At 42.4% G+C, this 19,412-nt stretch overlaps 1 protein-coding gene across 1 annotated transcript; it reads left to right on the top strand.

Moving 5' to 3' along the window:
- The first annotated feature begins 11,387 nt into the window (after nucleotides 1-11,387).
- On the top strand, nucleotides 11,388-12,853 carry LOC147442330 (uncharacterized). The gene is made up of 6 exons (XM_086529637.1): nucleotides 11,388-11,453; nucleotides 11,559-11,599; nucleotides 11,977-12,008; nucleotides 12,116-12,149; nucleotides 12,415-12,424; nucleotides 12,509-12,853. The coding sequence occupies exons 1-6, from the start codon at nucleotides 11,388-11,390 to the stop codon at nucleotides 12,851-12,853; spliced, it is 528 nt and encodes a 175-aa protein (XP_086385763.1).
- Nucleotides 12,854-19,412: the final 6,559 nt, after the last annotated feature.

Below are 19,412 nucleotides of genomic sequence, written 5' to 3'. Positions count from 1 at the left end.
GAAACACACTAATGCTTGCATTAGTGTGTGTGTGTATAATGCATGCATTGTGCCTAAAATAGTGTGTGAAAACACACTAATTAGTGCACAAGCACACACTAATGCAAGCATTAGTGTGTGTGTTTGTATAATGCATGCATTGTGCACAAAATAGTGTGTGAAAACACACTAATTTGTGCACAAGCACACACTAATGAAAGCATTAGTGTGTGTATAATGCATGCACACACTAATGTTTGCATTAGTGTGTGCTTGGACACAAATTAGTGTGTAGAAACTAACTAATGCGTGTGTGTATAATGCATGCACACACTAATACGGGAATTAGTGTGTAATTTGTGCACAAAATAGTGTGTAAAAAATAACTAGTGCGGTATTAGTGTGTAATTTGTGCACAAAATAGTGTGTAAAAACTAACTAATGCATGCACACACTAATGCTTTCATTAGTGTGTGTGTATAATGCATGCACACACTAATGCTTGCATTAGTGTGTGCTTGTGCATGCATTAGTGTGTTTACACACTAATTCATGCACAAGTACACCCTAATGCAACCATTAGTGTGTGTATAATGCATGCACACACTAATGCAAGCATTAGTGTGTGATTGTGCACAAAATTTTGTGTGTGTGTGTGCGTGTGTGTACAATGTGTGTGCATGTTAGTGCATGTGTGTGTGTGTGTGCAATGTGTATGCATTGTGTGTGTGTGCATGTGTGTGTGCATGTGTGTGTGTGTGTGTGTGTGTGTGTGTGTGTGTGTGTTTGTGTGTGTGTGTAGAAGAACGAGAAGAAAGAGAGAGAGTTTGAGCACTTACATTCGTGACCTCAATCGCTTGGATATGGTGGGGATGGAGATGAAGAGAGTAATAGAGGTTGGAGATGGAGAGGGAGAAGGAGAGAGAGCTTGGAGATGGAAAGGGAAACAGGCCCGCGCATAAGAGGAGGTCGTTTTTGAATTTTTGGCATTAAATTTTGCAGGGGCACGCAGGTGTCTTCTTTATATAAAAAAATTTCTTGGGATTTTACCGCGAGTATTACCGCGCCTTTTACCGCTGGTATTACTGCCAGTATTACCACGAAAATCTGTGATGAGACTGCATGTGTTACGCCGACTGCGTGACCTCTTGTACCCACCTCCCCTCTATCTTTAATGAGTGTCAGTCATGTCAGTACCAACATTCTTGATTCTTGTTTTTCTTATTTAGTGTGTGGTGCTGTGTGCAAGAGGATTGGGATGACATGGGTCCGCCGGTTCGCACGGAACAAACTCGATGGTTGAGTGAGCGATTACCATGCCCATGTACGCGATGTAAGCATGCAATCGCACGTCTTCGGCGTATATGCTTGGCTCACGTGGATGATTATGGGCTATGGGACGATCCGAGAAAACGCGCTCGAATGGAAACTAGCGATCCGAGGGTTAAGTTTTGGCATCCATTGATGTCGCTCCCCATTGGAGTGTGATCGGGGGCGAAGGCGAGAGGAGGGCGGAAGATAGATTGTGCCAGGAAGCAGTCATGGAAGGGGGTTCACACCCGCCGTCCGATGTGGGTGGGTCCACACGAGCGCATGCGCATCCTACATCCACCACATATGGGGATCTCCCCACCACCCCGCCCCACATGGAGGTGGAGGAAGATCATTTGCACAATATGGTTGGGGATCTTCTTGCATGTGAGGCGGCGAATGAGTGTGAGCCTGAGTGTGCATGTGAAGAAGCCGCCCAAAAAACCAAAGATTCATTGCTAGAGGCAGCACACACCGCTCTTTATGAGGGATGCTCCTACTCCATATTACGAGCGTCTCTTGAGATCTTGAATATTCAAGCAATGTTTGGATGGAGCAATGCAGGGGTCGATGCACTATTGAGGTACGTTTAAGTGTAATAAGTGTTAGTTGTGAGTTTTTTTCATGGTTATATGCAATAACGAGTGTTCTTTAATTATGTCATAGGCTATTAGGCAAGATGATGCCTTAAGGCAATCATCTTCCAGAAAATCGAAGGAAGGCACAACAGGTGGTTGACAGGACTTGGGATGGACTATGATCGCATACATGCATGTGTCAATGATTGCGTGCTATTCCGCAATGAACATGCAGGGCTTGATGCTTGCCCCGAGTGTGGAGAATCAAGGTACAAAGAGGGAATGCAAGGAACCACAATACCTCGCAAGGTTCTTCGTCATTTCCCCCTCATTGCGTGCATCAAGCACATGTTCAGCACCAAAGGAACAAGCGAGCTTCTTACATGGCATATGACAAATCGCTCCACCAATGGGGTTATGAGAGTGCCGGCTAACTCTCCGGGATGGCAACACATTGAGCAGACATGGCCGGATTTTAGAGAAGAGCCTCGTCACTTGAGGCTTGGTCTAGCTAGTGATGAGGTAAACCCATTTGGGCATCGGTCTACCTCATGGAGTACTTGGCTAGTGGTTGTTGTGAACTACAACATTCCACCATGGGAGTCAACCAAGAAGGGGAAAATTTTGGTCTCTCTTCTAGTACCAGGAAAACACAAGGTGAAGAACATGGATGTATATTTAGAACCTTTGATTGAAGACCTTCAAGAGCTATGGAACGGCATAGATGTTTTTGATGTATCAAAACCACTTCGTGATTGGCGCACAATGATCAAGTGCATTCTCATGTGGACCATGCATGATTACCCTGGGCTTGGAGAGATTTCTGGTAAGCTTATATATACTTCGTGATTCCCTTTAATGTCTTTGCATTGGTCACTTATATGCGGTTATGTCTTTTGTTTTTGTAGGACTATCGATATCTCGACATAGGGCATGCCCAACTTGTGGAACCTCACTCGTGACAGAGAGACCCGCTCTACTTGGTAAGGTGATCCACCCCAATACCCATCGCTTCGTGCCGCCCACACATCCATCTTATGCTCCACCGTGCAATGGGATGGAGCCACTCCATTGGACCATGGCCAATTGGGCAAGACATTGGAACGAGCATCACAACACATTGGCTCCTCCCAATGATCCACCTAGGGGTATGCCTAGGTACTCTATTTTCTTATCACTACCCTATTGGGCTTTGATAGCGGGAAAAAGAGCAGTGCAATCGGGTGGCCTCTGTACTTGTGCACACTCCACAAACCACGCCTCATGCAAACAAGCAAAGAACAAAACAAAGGGGGCACTACCCTAAATTAAGAGGTTTAGGGACCTCACACATAGTGCACATAGGCAAGTGAGACTTCGGGCATTATGATGGCATCAAAACATATGGCAAAACACATAGAAACGAATCTAAGGGACCTTATGTAGCATATATATACACAAGACATCAGCTTAACAATACAACGGCATCTGATCATACATAGCAAGGATATAGAGAAGCAAGCCAAGGATGGCATAATCCCTTGTCAAAAACAATCAACCCGGCAAGTAGGTATGATCCTACTAGCAACACATCAATACCTTAGAGAATGATGGCGAGGATGGTGGCCATGGAGCACGAGAGAAGACTCCTTATTTAGGTTTTAGGGCTAGTAATGTAGCATACTAGAGGGAGAGAGAGAGAGAGGGAGAGAGAGTAGAGCTCCATCCATAGCTCCTCGTTGTGAGCAATGTCGTCATAGCTTCATTGCTTGGTGAAGTGGGTGAAGTGTTGGTTTTGAGTGAGAGAAGGCCTCCTTATATAGGTTTCTGAGAGGGTTTAGGATTAGGGATAAACATGCTTAAATTCGCTGATTGGGGTTACTTTTTGCTTACGGTGGTCAACAGATTGAGGTCACTTGATATATCACCATCAAGATATTCTCTAGAGTGATGTGAGAGGGGAGGATAAATGCTGATTTTTCTGATTGTTACACATGGGGATAAGGCCTTGACTAGCATTTAAGAGTAGGTAAGGTGGCTGTTGAAACTGGAGGTTCTGCACATGTCAGGGGGGGACCTGCTGGGTCCTCCTAAATATCAAATTCTCAAAAAATCCTCAACCATGGCTGCTTTTGACATGTGTTCTTTGAAAAAATCAGCATGTCTCTTTTCAACTCAAAAGTCTTTATCCCTGTTGACTCACCTTTACCATAAGATTTTCCCCTTTTCTCCTCCTGTAACTGCATTGTTGATGCCCAATCACTGCTTCTAGTAACAGTGAACTGTTACCTACCAAATACTTATGGTGCAGTAAAATTTTTTTACCATGGGTAAAAAAGGTTACTGTAGGTAAAAAGTGATTTGTATTTACCATGTCGGTGAAAAATATTTACTGTAGGTAAACAATATTTACTGTCGGTAAAAAAGTGAAAACGGAGTATGCTGTGCTGTGAGTCCACACGAACATCCTCGTGTAAATTTCACTAGAAATTCACACCTAGAATGGGCTATTCTGTAAGATATAGGTTGTAGGCATGCATAAGAGCTCGTTCCCACGTATCTTCTGTCCATGGCACTTTTTACTCTTTGGTGCTTGTGAAGTACATTTTTCTTCTCTTTCAAGATCCCTTGGACTAGAGTATCCTTATCTCCCCAACAACTGACTGTGCCTTTATTGCATCTTCAGAAGGGGTCCTAAAAACCATGCATTATATAGCCCTCCCCCTTAAGCTAGAGGTATTTGATGCCTCTAGCTGTAGGTTGTGCTACAATAGGGTTCTCTTGAATACTTACCCACCTGGTACCAATTGAATTTTCCATGTGACTGCTTTCTTGGCTGATGCACCCTGTTTAGTCCTTTCTGATGAATAATTGTATCCATCCATGACTAACAACTGGTCTCCTAGACCCTTGAAAGCCATACCCCATCCATTGTCAATATCCGCTTTCACTGGTAGCATTCTCGTTTTTTCTTTTTTTCTTCTCTTTTTTTTCCTTTTTTTTTTTTTTTTGCCCAACCCCTCGTTAAGCATTCATGCTCAACCATAGTATTATTTAGGTAAAAGATGACTGTATAGAGAGAATTATATAACATAGAGCTATAGACTGTATAAGAAAAATGATAGTATAGTGGCTATATAGATAGGATAGAAATAGAGAAAAAAGCATCTGCTACTGCATCACCCTCCAGGGTCAAATGGAAAGCTCAAAGCTCCCCCACGCATGGTGTAGAAGCCACCTGGATCAAAATTAAAGCATTGCTCATTGACATCAACCTGTAAAACATGTATATCCAAGCCTTCCTTTGCACTTGTAGGCCAATAGACAGGCGACCCTTCTAGCTCTTTATAGCACGGAGCTTCGTCACCCTGCATCCATAATCCTTCGTGTCCACTATAAGCATACTTGCCATCACTTGAGAAACCTGAATCATAAGCAGCTATCCTACCATCTGCTACAAAACCCTCCATGGTATAGTCCACTTCAAAAAAACCTCGCCATTGACACAAAAATATATGTAAAGCAACCTCCAATAACACATGTATCCATAGCATCACATAACATAGCAAGACCCTACCATTTGCCTTCACTTGCTGCATAGCCAAGCAAACCTGATCACTTTTCAAACCTGTATCCAAACCCTCTGTAAACGTCTCCACAACCATCTCTTTATACTCAGAAACATGACCTACTAGAGCTTCAACCTGTGCAAATACCTCATCACCAACAAGGTTGACGGCACCTTCCTTTAATTGGATATGGTGTTGGGTTACCGTCACTCCTTTAATGTGCTCGTAATCAGTTATAAAGAGGCCAGCATGCTTCTTTAGTACCTGCAAATAGGGTTCTCTCTCTGCTTCTAGTAGGTCCTTAGCTAGCATCTCCTCTAAGCCTGTGGCTTCTTTCTTGTTTAGAGAGTCTTGACCACCTTCTCCTTCTGGGTTTCGCAGTATTATACCCATGGCTTCCAAAGAGCTAGCATCCTCCTCAGATGACTCATCCTCAGATGAAGAGCAGCTGCTTGTGCTCCATTCATCAATAGAAGTCTCCTTCTCTAGGTCTTGTTGTCTACCCTGCTTCATGTCATACACAATTTTTTATTGCTTGCCACCTACCTTATGATTTGGTCGCAACTCAAGCGACCTGTCTCCCAATCTTGCCTAGCTTTCATAGCCATAAGCCAAGGTCTTCCAAGGATTAGCGGATAGCCCTCCCCCTTAGTTGGGATCACATAAGCATCAATTGAGATTGCAACACCAAAAGCTGAAACCTTCACTCCATTAACCTTTTCCACACAAGCCACCCTTACATTATTTTCCATCTTAGCTTGTAAGGAAGTTTGCTCGTTTACTTCCAAACCCAACATGTGCATTAATTTCTCTGTCATAACACAAATCTCGGCTCCACCATCTACGTACACATTGGAGACTCGCTGACTCTTAATCTCTGCATCAATGACTGGCACGATATCCTTCATGCCTCTTGCACTAATAGACCCAAATGACTTTACCTTAGCCCTCCTGGTGTTGACCATCTTAGACCAGGTTCTATGCATCTTTGGGGAAAGGTGGAGGAGTTGCTGCCGTGAAATCTTTGGTCCTTGCTTACTCACATCTGCTACCAGGTCGTAAGATATGGATCCTACCCCAAGTGGAAAGTCTTCTACTCCTATGTGCCTCCTTGACCTACTCTTCCTTTTCTTGTCTCCTATCACTTGGGAGGAACCCTCATTTCCTTTATCCGGCTCTGAAGCTTCCATTTCATCAGTTCTTTGTCTCCTAACTCTCTTTATTAGCATGGCAACAGCTTCCTCCATTTTTTCTTTCCCTTTATCCTTACCATTGCCAAGACTTATGACAGAGACAGCCCTGTCCTCCCCTCCCGATGGTAGTGGAGGGATCTCTGCTGGTGCTTCTGGTGGTGGAGGAGGAGGTCTCAATATTTGGATTGGTGGAGCCACGTGTGCATTTTGTCCATTTAGTGGCCTAGCTCGAGGAGGAGTGACTTGCTGGCAAGGAGGCCGTCTTTGATTACCATTTCCTTGATAGCGTCGTGGATGGGGGCAATAATACATGTCGTGACCTACCTCTCCAGAGTTGTAGCAAATGTACTCACGTGCTTGCCTTTGTCCTTCTTGTCTATTTCGTTCATTTCCTGGCTGGGGAGCCCTTACACCTTGAACCAGATTGATGGACAGGCTCTCTAGTTGATTGGTGATTTGTTGAAGTAATTCTTGTTGAGAGGACTCTTGGTCTGTTGCTCCTGTCCCTGCTACTACCCTTGCCGTAGGTTGAGCTAGCGGTGGAGGCTCCATTCCCCCTTGTAGTTGAGCTTGGAATTTTAACTTCCTATCCTTCTCCCTTGCATAAGTCATAGCTTTATCAAAGGTATCTGGGAATTTACCTTTTACCTTTTCTCGAAGGATGGGGTAAAGCCCTACCAGGAAACAATCCTTCTTTAGGCATTTTGGCGCCCTTTCTCCTTCACCTAGTGATGCACACCATTTCTTCCACAGGTTGGAAAACTTTCCTTCATAGCTTCTATAGTCATTGGGTGATGTTTGGCGTAGCTCTAAGAGCTGTCTCCATATCTCCTCTGGAGGCTCATGGCGGCGAAATTCTTCGATGAAGGCCATCTTTAAGGACTCCCAGTCTCTTCTTTCTTCAGGTGCCAAAGTTTGATACCATAATTTTGCACCTTCCCTCAAGACCAAAGGAAAGGCCCTTAACTTAGTAGCTTCGTCATCCCTTCCCGATACCAGAAAGACCATTTCCAAATTATCCAAAAATTCTGGAGCAACCTCGCCAGGCTTACCATAAAAATTAGGGAAGGCCATAAGTGAGAGAGTAAACAATTACACAAACAGCTCCAATTTATTTTAAAATAGAGTATGGTAATTACAATTTGGAGCTTTAGCACAACTTAGCTCAAAATAGGATGAAGATCGACACATCAAAGGAATGGTAATAGTCTAGTAAGGGTAGAATGACAGGATGAGGAGAGCGCAAGATTTCCCCAAGTCTCTCGGCTCCAAACAACAGGGATATTCTTTGCTGATAAAATATTTTTCTATCAATACAAATATTCACACGGATATGATGCACAAAATGGAAAGGAAACATGCGGAGATCATCATTCTCATTATTGGCATCCATACTTACACACAAGAGCCTAGCTTAGTTGCACCACCTTGGGACCAATGAGCCTGATCAGCCACAGAAGTTCAACACCTCGGATCACTTCGACTCTTCCTGATGCATCTGTGAAGACGTAAGGCGTGATGGCAACACTTTGTACAATGTTGAGCCTTTTAGCAAGCAACAATTGGATGTTATTACCATAATCAGCATGACGAATGAAAGTGACACCATTAATGTGCAGCACATCATCAACTAAGATAGTTTCCTTAGATTGAGATAACTTCTTGAAAATTAGCAGCAAAGGTAGGGCAGGGAGGCTTTTCACCCGGTCTCCAAAGCACTTTGGACAATATCCAAAGTGATCTTCACGCGGACAGGAGGTTGGCTTGGGATTGGTGGTGTCTGGATTCACAAAGTGCACTGGGAGCACTCGCAGAGGGGCGGCAATCTTGTAGGCAAGCCTTCGCCTCTTTGCTTCAGGAGGATTTAGGGGTGAGAGTCGTGGTTGCAAGTTGGAGGTTGAATTTGGTTGCTCACTAGCCTTTTTCTTGCCTGTAGTGGTCATGTAATTCCTTATTAATGAGATTAAGCCAAATGTTACCTTACGCTTGAGCACGCGCTGCGGCCTTGGGCCACTTAGGTGTAGAGGTGATCTTCCTCCTCTTAGTCGCCTCCTCAGGAAAGAGAGGTCTGGTGATGTTTTTTGTTCCCTTAATGTGTGTCACAGTACCTTCGTGTATGTTGATGTAGAATATTTCAAGCTCATGTGCGTTGGAGGTTTCTAGAGCACTCATAGGTTGAGAGGAGAGGTATATCAAGCTCTTCTTCTCACTCTCCTTCGTTGGCGACGATCACAAACAAGGCATGTAGAAGAACTTACTTCTTGAATTTCAATGACACTGCAACCTGGTAGCAAGACCTTTATGAAATCTTTTAAGGCCTCTAAAGCCTCCTCCTCTTCTGTTCTCCAATTTGCAAACTCCTCACGCCATTCGTCCATGTTGTAGATTGCACATCTTCATTGCTTGTGGACTGAAGGTCTGTGTAGCCCTCTTCAGTGGGGGCACTAAAATGATAGCGGAAAAAAGAGCAGTGCAATCGGGTGGCCTCTGTACTCGTGCACACTCCACAAACCACGCCTCATGCAAACAAGCAAAGAACAAAACAAAGGGGGCACCACCCTAAATTAAGAGGTTTAGGGACCTCACACATAGTGCACATAGGCAAGTGAGACTTCTGGCATTATGATGGCATCAAAACATATGGCAAAACACATAGAAACGAATCTTAGGGACCTTATGTAGCATATATATACACAAGACATCAGCTTAACAATACAATGGCATCTGATCATACATAACAAGGATATAGAGAAGCAAGCCAAGGATGGCATAATCCCTTGTCAAAAACAATCAACCCAGCAAGTAGGTATGATCCTACTAGCAACACATCAATACCTTAGAGAATGATGGTGAGGATGGTGGCCATGGAGCACGAGAGAACACTCCTTATTTAGGTTTTAGGGCTAGTAATGTAGCATACTAGAGGGAGAGAGAGAGAGGGAGAGAGAGTAGAGCTCCATCCATAGCTCCTCGTTGTGAGAAATGTCATCATAGCTTCGTTGCTTGGTGAAGTGGGTGAAGTGTTGGTTTTGAGTGAGAGAAGACCTCCTTATATAGGTTTCTGAGAGGGTTTAGGATTAGGGATAAACATGCTTAAATCCGCTCATTGGGGTTACTTTTTGCTTAGGGTGGTCAACAGATTGAGGTGACCTGATATGTCACCATCAAGATATTCTCTAGAGTGATGTGAGAGGGGAGGATAAATGCTGATTTTTTTGATTGTGACACATGGGGATAAGGACTTGACTAGCATTTAAGAGCAGGTAAGGTGGCTGTTGAAACTGGATGTTCTGCACATGTCAGGGGGGGACCTGCTGGGTCCTCCTAAATATCAAATTCTCAAAAAATCCTCAACCATGGCTTCTTTTGACATGTGTTCTTTGAAAAAATCAGCATGTCTCTTTTCAACTCAAAAGTCTTTATCCCTGTTGACTCACCTTTACCATAAGATTTTCCCCTTTTCTCCTCCTGTAACTGCATTGTTGATGCCCAATCACTGCTTTTAGTAACAGTGAATTGTTACCTACCAAATACTTATGGTGCAGTAAAAAATATTTACCATGGGTAAAAAAAGTTACTGTAGGTAAAAAGTGATTTGTATTTACCATGTCGGTGAAAAATATTTACTGTAGGCAAAAAATATTTACTGTGGTAAAAAATATTTACTGTCGGTAAAAAAGTGAAAACGGAGTATGCTGTGCTGTGAGTCCACATGAACATCCTCGTGTAAATTTCACTAGAAATTCACACCTAGAATGGGCTATTCTATAAGATATAGGTTGTAGGCATGCATAAGAGCTCGTTCCCACGTATCTTCTGTCCATGGCACTTTTTACTCTTTGGTGCTTGTGAAGTAGATTTTTCTTCTCTTTCAAGATCCCTTGGACTAGAGTATCCTCATCTCCCCAACAACTGACTGTGCCTTTATTGCATCTTCAAAAGGGGTCCTAAAAACCATGCATCAGGCTTCATTAAAAATCCAACACCTATTGGATCCAATGCATGTGTTCAAAAATGTTGGGCAAGCTATATGGGATTACATAGTAGGCAAGAAAGATTCATTGGGGGCTAGAGAGGACATGAGGGCCATAAGGAGGCTCCCTCCTTCGGCCACACCTCGCATGGGGCCTCGGGGGAAGATGTTTCTTCCAAAGGCACCTTGGATTCTATCAAGGGTGGATCAAGAGCGGATGAAACAAGTCATTGCATCAATCCGTACTCTAACAGGCTATATGCGTTCGCTCAAGGGTGCCTTCACTAAAACTAAGAAAGGAGGATCCACACAACTGTATGGGCTCAAATCCCATGATTGGCACAAGATTCTTCAGGTAATGTGTGTGTGTGTGTGTGTGTGTGTTTGTGTGTGTGTGTGTGTATGTGTGTGTATATGTGAGTGTGTGTGTATGTGATTTAGGATTCTGGATACTAAAAAGTCTTTTTGTTTGTGCAATAGTTTGTGCTTCCAATTAGCATTAGTGGATTTGCGGACATGAAGGTAAGGACTGCAATATTCAAGGTGGGAGAAGTTGTCAGGTATAGAATATTTGATCCTCCCTCATAAACTTTACTATGAAGATTATGAAGGTTTTTTTGGTTATAGGTTTGTGAGTTCCAAAGAAATCGAAGTTTCAGCCATTCCAGCAGCTCGACTTCTAGCGATTGAAGCAACTTGTGCTATTGAGGATGCATTCCCACGTTCTATCCTTGTTAGCCAAGTTCACCTATTGCTCCATCTTGTTGAGGAGATATCCATTTGTGGTGTGGTTCACTCCAGGTGGATGTTCTTTCTTGAGAGGTTCCTAAAGACCTTGAAAGACTTTGTAAGGCTACGATCACAACCAGAGGTATTTATCGATCTTAAGCCTTTAATCTTATTAGGATTGGATTGTATTCACAACGCTTTTTATTGGTTACTTTAATCACTAATGGTTTCATGTACATGTGTTCAGGCAAGCATGGCAGAGGGTTGGATTGTACAAGAGGCTTTTGTGTATGTCTCTCAATATATTTTCACAATAGACCCATCATTACCTCGTTTAAAGACGGAGGAAGAGGATCCAAAAAAACACGCAAACATTCCAAGTGGGAAAGGTTCTCTCTTGATTTTGGATAGGGAATTTCAAGCCATAGTCAAAAACCATTGTCTACTCAATGCTCCCATCATGGGACGAAAATGGGTGGATATGTATGTGGAGGTGCTTACAACGAGAGAAAGGGAGAGGGAAGCATGGAAGAGGTCGCATGGCGGTAGGCGAGCACCTCCCTTTCCTAAAGAGCTTGCCAAATACCCTGATCTAATTCCAGTTGGGTGGATACACAATGCCATGACCAAGGCCATGGCACAAGGAGGAAAAATAAGCCCTAAAGAATGGGAGTACGCACGAGGATGTCTACCAAGGGTAATATACTCAATGTGTTTAGTGTGCGTGTGAAAGTGTGTGTGTGTGTGTGTGTGTATGTGTGTCACCTCTCTCTCTCTCTCATCTATCTTGATTGGTTTTTGCAGGACTTCACATTCAACTCTATGTGGTCCGAAGGACGTCATTTTTGAACCCGCAAGATAGATGAGCGTCGAACCACTCACGATAGTGGAGTTATGGGCAACTTTGATACGACAACACAAGAGGTGAGGGAATGTGGAACAATAGAGAGGATAATCAAAGTGGATTTCAGAACATTTCACAAATATCTCTTTGACTGTCGATGGTTTGCGGGTGAGGTTAAGAGACATGAGAATGCACTCTATATGGTAGACTCCGGGCAATCTCATCCCCGGAGGACCGACAACTTGGTGCAACCTAGTAGTTGTGAGCAAGTAAAGTCCATGTGCAACTCGCTAAAACATTATATGATACATACAAAACTACATTCATGTGGTTGTTTGCTCTATGACGTATAGGTGTTTTATGTGCCTTGTATGTATCGAAGACGACTATGGTATGTTATTCTAGTCACAGCACGGAGTAGATCTATCTTTACAGATATGAACATAGAGACTTGGGCAGATCCCACCATACCATCTCGAGAAGACCTCAATGACGATGATGCAGTTGAGGTCGAGGAGAACCAACCATTCCCAGTAACCAACCATAGTGAGGAGGAGGACGAGGACGGAGAGGATGATGATGATTCAATAGGAGAGGCTGTAGAGGATGAATCAATAGATTTATTTGTTGATTTAGCTACCATGGGGTTGGACATGGATGTAAGCACTTGTAGAGATCTCTTGGAGGATGAAAATTAATAAATATCTTTTGGATTTTGACTTCTTTCTCTACTTATGCTGTACAAAAGGGCTATTTTTTTATGAACGCAAGACAATACAATTTTGATCATCGTTCGCTTGCCATTTCCATATGAATGCATAGTTGACATAAGATTTTGAGGAGGAAACAAAATATTTTTGTTTATAGAATCTCATGGAGTACAAATGAGTAGAGTAGGAGAATCGTACCAACAGATGAGGCAAGCAAAGAGAAGAGAGGTACTAAAAATCCCAATGAGAATGGGATTTCTTACACTCCATGCAAAAAGGGGGTACCAATTTCTGAAAAGTAACAAAATAGAATAGGATTTATAGAAAGGGAAAAGTGGGAGAGGAATGGGCCACGTGGATTCTCTTTTCCTGTTGCGGTAATCTGGGCGGTTATTATTGCGGTAATAATGCAGTTATTATTGCAGTAATAAATGCGGTAATGCTCGTAGAAAATTCGGAAAACGCGCCGACGGGTCTGCACCATACAATCTCTCTCTTTCTTGAAGCTCTCTCTCTCCTCTTATGCGGTAATGTTGTGCGATAACAGCAACATTCTCCCATAGTGAGAAGAGATGTTGATGGCAATCGTAGTAGTCATGAACAACACGAACATGGAAATCACTATAGAAATGATCAACATGAGAGAAAATATGAAAGACGTACATACCCTCACTTGCACACACAATACTGTGGCCCTAATTACGAAGTGATATTGAGATGCAAAAGTATTTTATCCATCTTTCTTATTCATCTAACTAAATGGTTAACTAGTTGAGGTTTTATATCATTGATAACTAAGTCCCATTACTCACACAATCCTATGTATAGTAGCATTAAGAGGGAGAACATCATGTCATAGTGCGTGGACGATTCTTCACCGAGCTTTTATGACAAAAGAAGCTCTGGAGAATAATGGCAAAAACGTAAGGGATGAGTTCTAATTTGAGAATTGAGAAGTTATCACTCAACATTGCACAAAATTACACAACAAAATTGAACTCACCATTGCTCCTTAAAATTTCAAAGGTTTCAAGGTATGTCACCCTAGAAAATTTAAAAGGTCTATTTTATGCTTCTCCCTTTATAACCTACTCTCTCTCTCTCTCCAACCAATTAGAGTGTCTACCTTGTTGTTTATGCATCGTCATACTGGGCTTCACGTTCACAAAACCCTCGGAATGTGCAAGCACCCTACGATTTGTAAAAGTAACTTATTACTTTATTAAGTGTAAACTTCTTTCCACCTACCTCTATTCCCTAATTCCGGGGAGGTTCCAATAGAAGGTCTTAGACCCAAAGGTAAGTCATAAGCATCAACATCTAAGGAGCTTCTTGAGGTAACGGCGGAAGTGATTGAGAAGTTAAATGAATCTTTAAGTAGCCTGTCAATTCACCTTGCACAAGCTATAGGTCCAAAGGGACACGCAAAGAAGTCTGAAGAGCGAGATCCACGACCTAGGAGAGTCTTGCAATGTTGGAATTGCGGTGAGTCTGGACATGGGATGTATAATTGTCCTTGGCCCCGTGGGGAGCCAGGAAGACCTAACTTGAATTACCCAGTGATGAATGCAGGTAAAGGAACTAGCCACGACTTCTACAAAGGCCAAATGGAGCAAGATCACATCCACAAGGAGTTCCACCTTTGCGAGACCCAAATGTGCATGTGGTAGAGGTGACAAATTCAAGAGAGGTTGACATGGAAGCAAATGGCATTAAGCGTGGCCGAGGAAAAGGTAAGGAGAAAGAAGGGGTTACATCACAAAGTGACCATGGACGAGAAAAGAAGGCAAAGGAGACCAAGGAAGCTAAGAGGACTCGATGTCGTATCAACCTCTGAGGCTTCCCTCTTGGACATGGTATGGCTCCATACAACCTATTGGAAGACATGAGAGGTAAGGGTCCTGATATCTCATGGCCTCAGTTTCTTGCATTATGCCCACAATTTAGGAGGGATTTAACGAAGAATGTTAGCACTAGGAGAAAGATAAAAGAGAGTGTTCCTGTTGTAAAAATTGCACATGCGGAAATGAATGAGGATATGACACCTGTGCTAGATTGTTACATCAAAGGAAGATTGGTTAGGGAAGGTCTAGTGGATGGGAGTGCACAAATTTGCATCATGACAGAGGGACTCATGCAAAGACTAGGCATGCACATCCACGAGACACTTGAAATCAAAGTGAAGATGGCAAACAATAGCAAAGCTAGGTGTGTAGGCATTTGTAAAAATGTTTTTGTAGAGGCCTTTGGCATTAAGAAGGAGGTGGATTTTTATGTTATGTCGACCAAGGGAAATGGTTACCCATTTACCCTAAGAAGACCATGGATAATAAAAATGCGAGCTTTGCAGGATTGGGAGAGTGGAAAATTAATTTGTAGGAATGGCAATCATAAGAAGGTTGTCTTTAACATGAAGGAGCAACGCCAAGAGGAGATCCATGAAGAATCATCTCAAAGTTAGACGGAGGAAGGCTGGACCGATAGCACTTCAGAAGGAGAAAGTAGCGACAGCATTACTGAAGAGGAGTCTTCAATCGAAGTCATGGGGGTAAGGTTTAAGCCAACCAACCAAGAGACCTCTTGCCCAGGTTTGGAAGAGGCAAAATGTGCAAGATGAAGGAATGTTGTCTACAACAAAGGACGAAAGAGAGGAGTTCAAATGTGTGATAAGGAAATTTCCTAGGAAATTTTTCTAAAGACTACACCAATGTGCGTGGAGTAGATGCTGTTCAACACAAAATTGAGTTGAAGCCTGAGGCCACACCTAAAGCTCAAAAGCTACGAAGGCTAGGAGTTATAAAGGAGCAGGATCTACTCAAGGAGGTAAGAAAGCTTCTAGCAGTAGGTTTCATTTATCCAGTGGAGAATTCAAAGTGGGTCTCTCCCATTGTTGTCACTCCTAAGAAAAATGGCAAGTGGAGGGTGTGGATTACCGTCCACTCAATGAGGCAACAAAAAGAGATCACTTTCCCCTCCCATTTCAGGATGACATACTAAATGAGGTAGCTGGTAATGAGAATTACACTGTGTGTGATGGCTACTCAGGTTACTTTCAAATAGGTATCGCATTGGAAGATCAGTTGAAAACAACCTTCATCACTCCTTGGGGTTGTTATGCTTTTAGAGTCATTCCATTTGGTCTGAAAAATGCTCTTGCAACTTTCCAACGCTTCATGAACATGGTGTTCAAGCATTCTTTGGAAAGTCAATTAGGGTTTTTATTGATAATTTTTGCATTTATAGCTCAAAATCATTGCATCTACAAAGGGTAGAAGAAGGTTTAAAGAAGCTCTACGACATGGGAGGTCAAATCAACCCCGAAAAGTGTCACATAGGTGAGAATGAAGTGATCTTGCTTGGTCACAAGGTTTCCTATAAAGGCATTGAGGTGGATCCTTCAAAGGAAAAGGCTCTTATTGAGCTCCCATCACCCAAGAATCTCAAAGAAGTCATCTCATTCATTCAAAAGGTGAAGTATATGTCACGCTTTATTCACTTAGCTTCAGAGTTGCTTCATCCTTTGCAAAATTTGACACAACAAGTAGAATTTGCATGGTATGATGAGCTTGAAGAGTACTTTTGTAACATTAAAGTCAGTTTGTCAGAGCTATACTCATGCCTCCTTGTTGGGAGTACACATTCTTTGTTAGCTCTAGTGATGAAAAGGAAATGATTGGTGCAGTTTTATTACAACAAGATCCCCACAGTACCAGGATGCGACCCATCTACTTTACTAGTAGGGTTAGGAATGCCTTGGAGAGAGGCTACATAGAAGCAAAACTCATGATGCTTTCTCTCATGTTTGCGGTGAGAAAGTTTAGATCTTACCTGCTACCAAAACCTTTTGTAATTCTCACTGCAAAAAATTTGTTCCCTTGGGTGTCATCTCAAATGAATCTTAGTACTAGGATCTCGAAGTGGATTATGGAGTTGCAAGAGTTTCAATACTCTTTGAAAGTAGAAGATAGTGTGCGTGCACAATTGGCAGGATCCTTACTTATAGGGTACATGAGAAGGAGATTAAGGTGCCTGAAGTAAAGACCTTACCATTGCCAACACCTAAAAGTATTCCTAATGCTTTTACCTTGTTCTTTGATGGAGCTTTTGGAGGAGTCATAGAAAAAGCAGGGGGAGGGCTAGTATTGCTCAACCCAAGTGGAGAGGTGGTTATGAAAGAGAAGGTCAATCTACCAGGTTCAACTAGCAACAATGAAGCAGAATACGAGACACTACTTCATGGTATAAAAATGTGCATTGGCCAAGGTATACGACGTCTCATGGTAAAGGGAGATGCACTTCTCATTGTGAAGCAGATTTTTGGCATTTGGGCATGCAAAAATGAAAACCTAAGGACAAAAGTTCATGCCATTTGTAGGTTGTTTAATCAATTTGAAGAAGTGCAACTATATCATATCCCTATGAAACAAAATGAAGATGCAGATTTACTTGCACAAAAAGCAGTTGCATGTGTTGAGAGTGAAGTGCAGGTCATCATGGCAGTAACAATGTTAAAGCAACCAAGGTACCAGGGGATGGATTCATTGGCTCCCATTGTGAGCTACATTTTAGAGGGCGAGTTTCCAGAGGGCTTCACAAAGGCTCAAAAGCGAAAGCTCATTCAGAAGGCGAGTTCATATTTGTTTTTGGAAGGTGCCCTTTACCAAAGGGAAAAAGATCAAGTTTGTAGGTGAATACCAACAACCAAGGAGATTCCAGCCATTCTTGAAGGTTTGCATGAGGAAACGTGTGGTGGTCATTTTGCACAGGAACTCACTGCAAAAAAGATTTTTCTTGCCGGATATGTTTGGACAAGCTTGCACATTGATGTTCAACATTGGTGTAAAAGCTGCCACAATTGTCAGATTAATGGAAACAAGTGTCTGTTACATGGTCCACGTCAGTTAGTCCTTGCAAATGGTCCGTTTGAAAAATGGGGCATTGATGCTATGGGTCCATTGCCCAAGACTAAAAATGGAAAATTGTATATCTTGGTGGCCATAGACTACATGACTAGGTGGAAATAGACTACATGACTAGGTGGGTAGAAGCTCAAAGTGTGGCAAGAGTGAATGAGAGGATAGTTAGCAAGTTTGTGTACACTCACATTTGATGCAGATTTGGCACACCTTTGGAGATTGTTTCTGATAATGGTCCAGGGTTTAGGAAGGGCTTGCTCACGGAAGTTTGTGATGAGCTTCACATTCTACATCGGCATAGCACACCCTACTACCCTCAGTCAAATGGTTTGGTAGAGAAGGCTAATGGTATCATTGCAGGAATCATCCGAAGGATGGTAAAGAACAAGACAAAGCTATGGGATGACTTCTTGGATGGAGCATTGTGGGCCTATCGGACTACCTACAAGGAAGCGACAGAGTTCACACCCTTCCACCTTGTCTATGGTCAAGAAGCTTTGCAACCCATCGAGCTCAACATTCCAACAATGCGACTTCATGGAAAGGTGGCACAAGGAGAAGAAGCAGCATGGGAAGATTGACTTTTCACCCTCACAGAACTAGAATGGAAATGGGAGGCGGCTTATGAGTTCTATAAAAGAAAGGCTACGCAAATAAAGGACAAGCTCGACAAAAAGGTGAAAGACAAAGGGATCAAGGAAGGAGATTTGATGCTAAGGTACGATAATCGCCTTGACAATCGCTTTGATGTGAAGTTCAATACTAGATGGCAGGGACCATACATTGTCAAGAAGATCTTCAACTCTAGCTACTATCAACTCATGGATTTGGATGGCAAAGAGCACCCCAAGAAGGTGAATGGGTATCGATTGAAGCCTTACTTGAGTCGAGTTCTACCAAAGGATCTACAAGAGCATGGAACAACTACAATACCATGTAAGTCTCTGATCTCGGTACTACCAGATAAGGATTCAACTAAGCCACCAAATATCACGAAGGATCAAAAAACACTCTCATTAGAAGATATGCCTTTTGATGGTACATGAATGTACCATCATCTAGGGGAGGGCTAAACGATAGCCATTTTTTCGGCTCTCATAAAATAATTTTAAGAAGCCACTTCACCCCACAAAAACACCCTAGCACAATGACTAGGCTTCCTTTTTCATTATAAATAGTGAGCGTGTGTTTAGGTTTTTATCATATTTTTTAATATCAAATCATTGAGGGAGTCATTGGGCTAGGAGACCAAAAAACGAAATTTATAATATTACGGTCCTATTTACATGTAAATATTTTTTTATCAAATAAAGGACCTAAGTATAAAGGATTTTTTTCAAAAAAAAATATATTTATATAAATATATATTCCTAGGTGTGCGTTATCAGGCCTAAGTATGCTAGCTTCCATCACGTGTCATTCCGTATCCATATTTTACTATCATTCTATCACTTAAGCTCAACTCACACAAGCCTTGGAAAACCTTTATGTGACTTCATTGTAAAAATTCACTAATAACCTTATCAGCTCCGTCATATTTTTTTCCATCCCTCCCAGTTAAATATTCACAAGTAAATAAATTTCATCTTCAAATAAATTCCTTAAATCACTCAAAGTATAGAATAATTGAG

Source organism: Adiantum capillus-veneris, chromosome 14 (genome assembly GCF_014529385.1).
Source record: "Adiantum capillus-veneris isolate H3 chromosome 14, ASM1452938v2, whole genome shotgun sequence".
Taxonomy (NCBI): Eukaryota; Viridiplantae; Streptophyta; class Polypodiopsida; order Polypodiales; family Pteridaceae; genus Adiantum; species Adiantum capillus-veneris.
The sequence above is the reverse complement of the archived record's forward strand: the minus strand, read 5'-3'. Positions and strand labels throughout refer to the sequence as shown.

Excerpts from the sequence above, each read along its gene's own strand:
- LOC147442330 (XM_086529637.1), top strand. The coding sequence starts at position 11,388 with ATGTTCTTTCTTGAGAGGTTCCTAAAGACCTTGAAAGACTTTGTAAGG. Across the intron at positions 11,454-11,558 it reads GGCTACGATCACAACCAGAG|GCAAGCATGGCAGAGGGTTG; the intron begins GTATTTATCGAT and ends ACATGTGTTCAG. Across the intron at positions 12,009-12,115 it reads CACGAGGATGTCTACCAAGG|GACTTCACATTCAACTCTAT; the intron begins GTAATATACTCA and ends TGGTTTTTGCAG.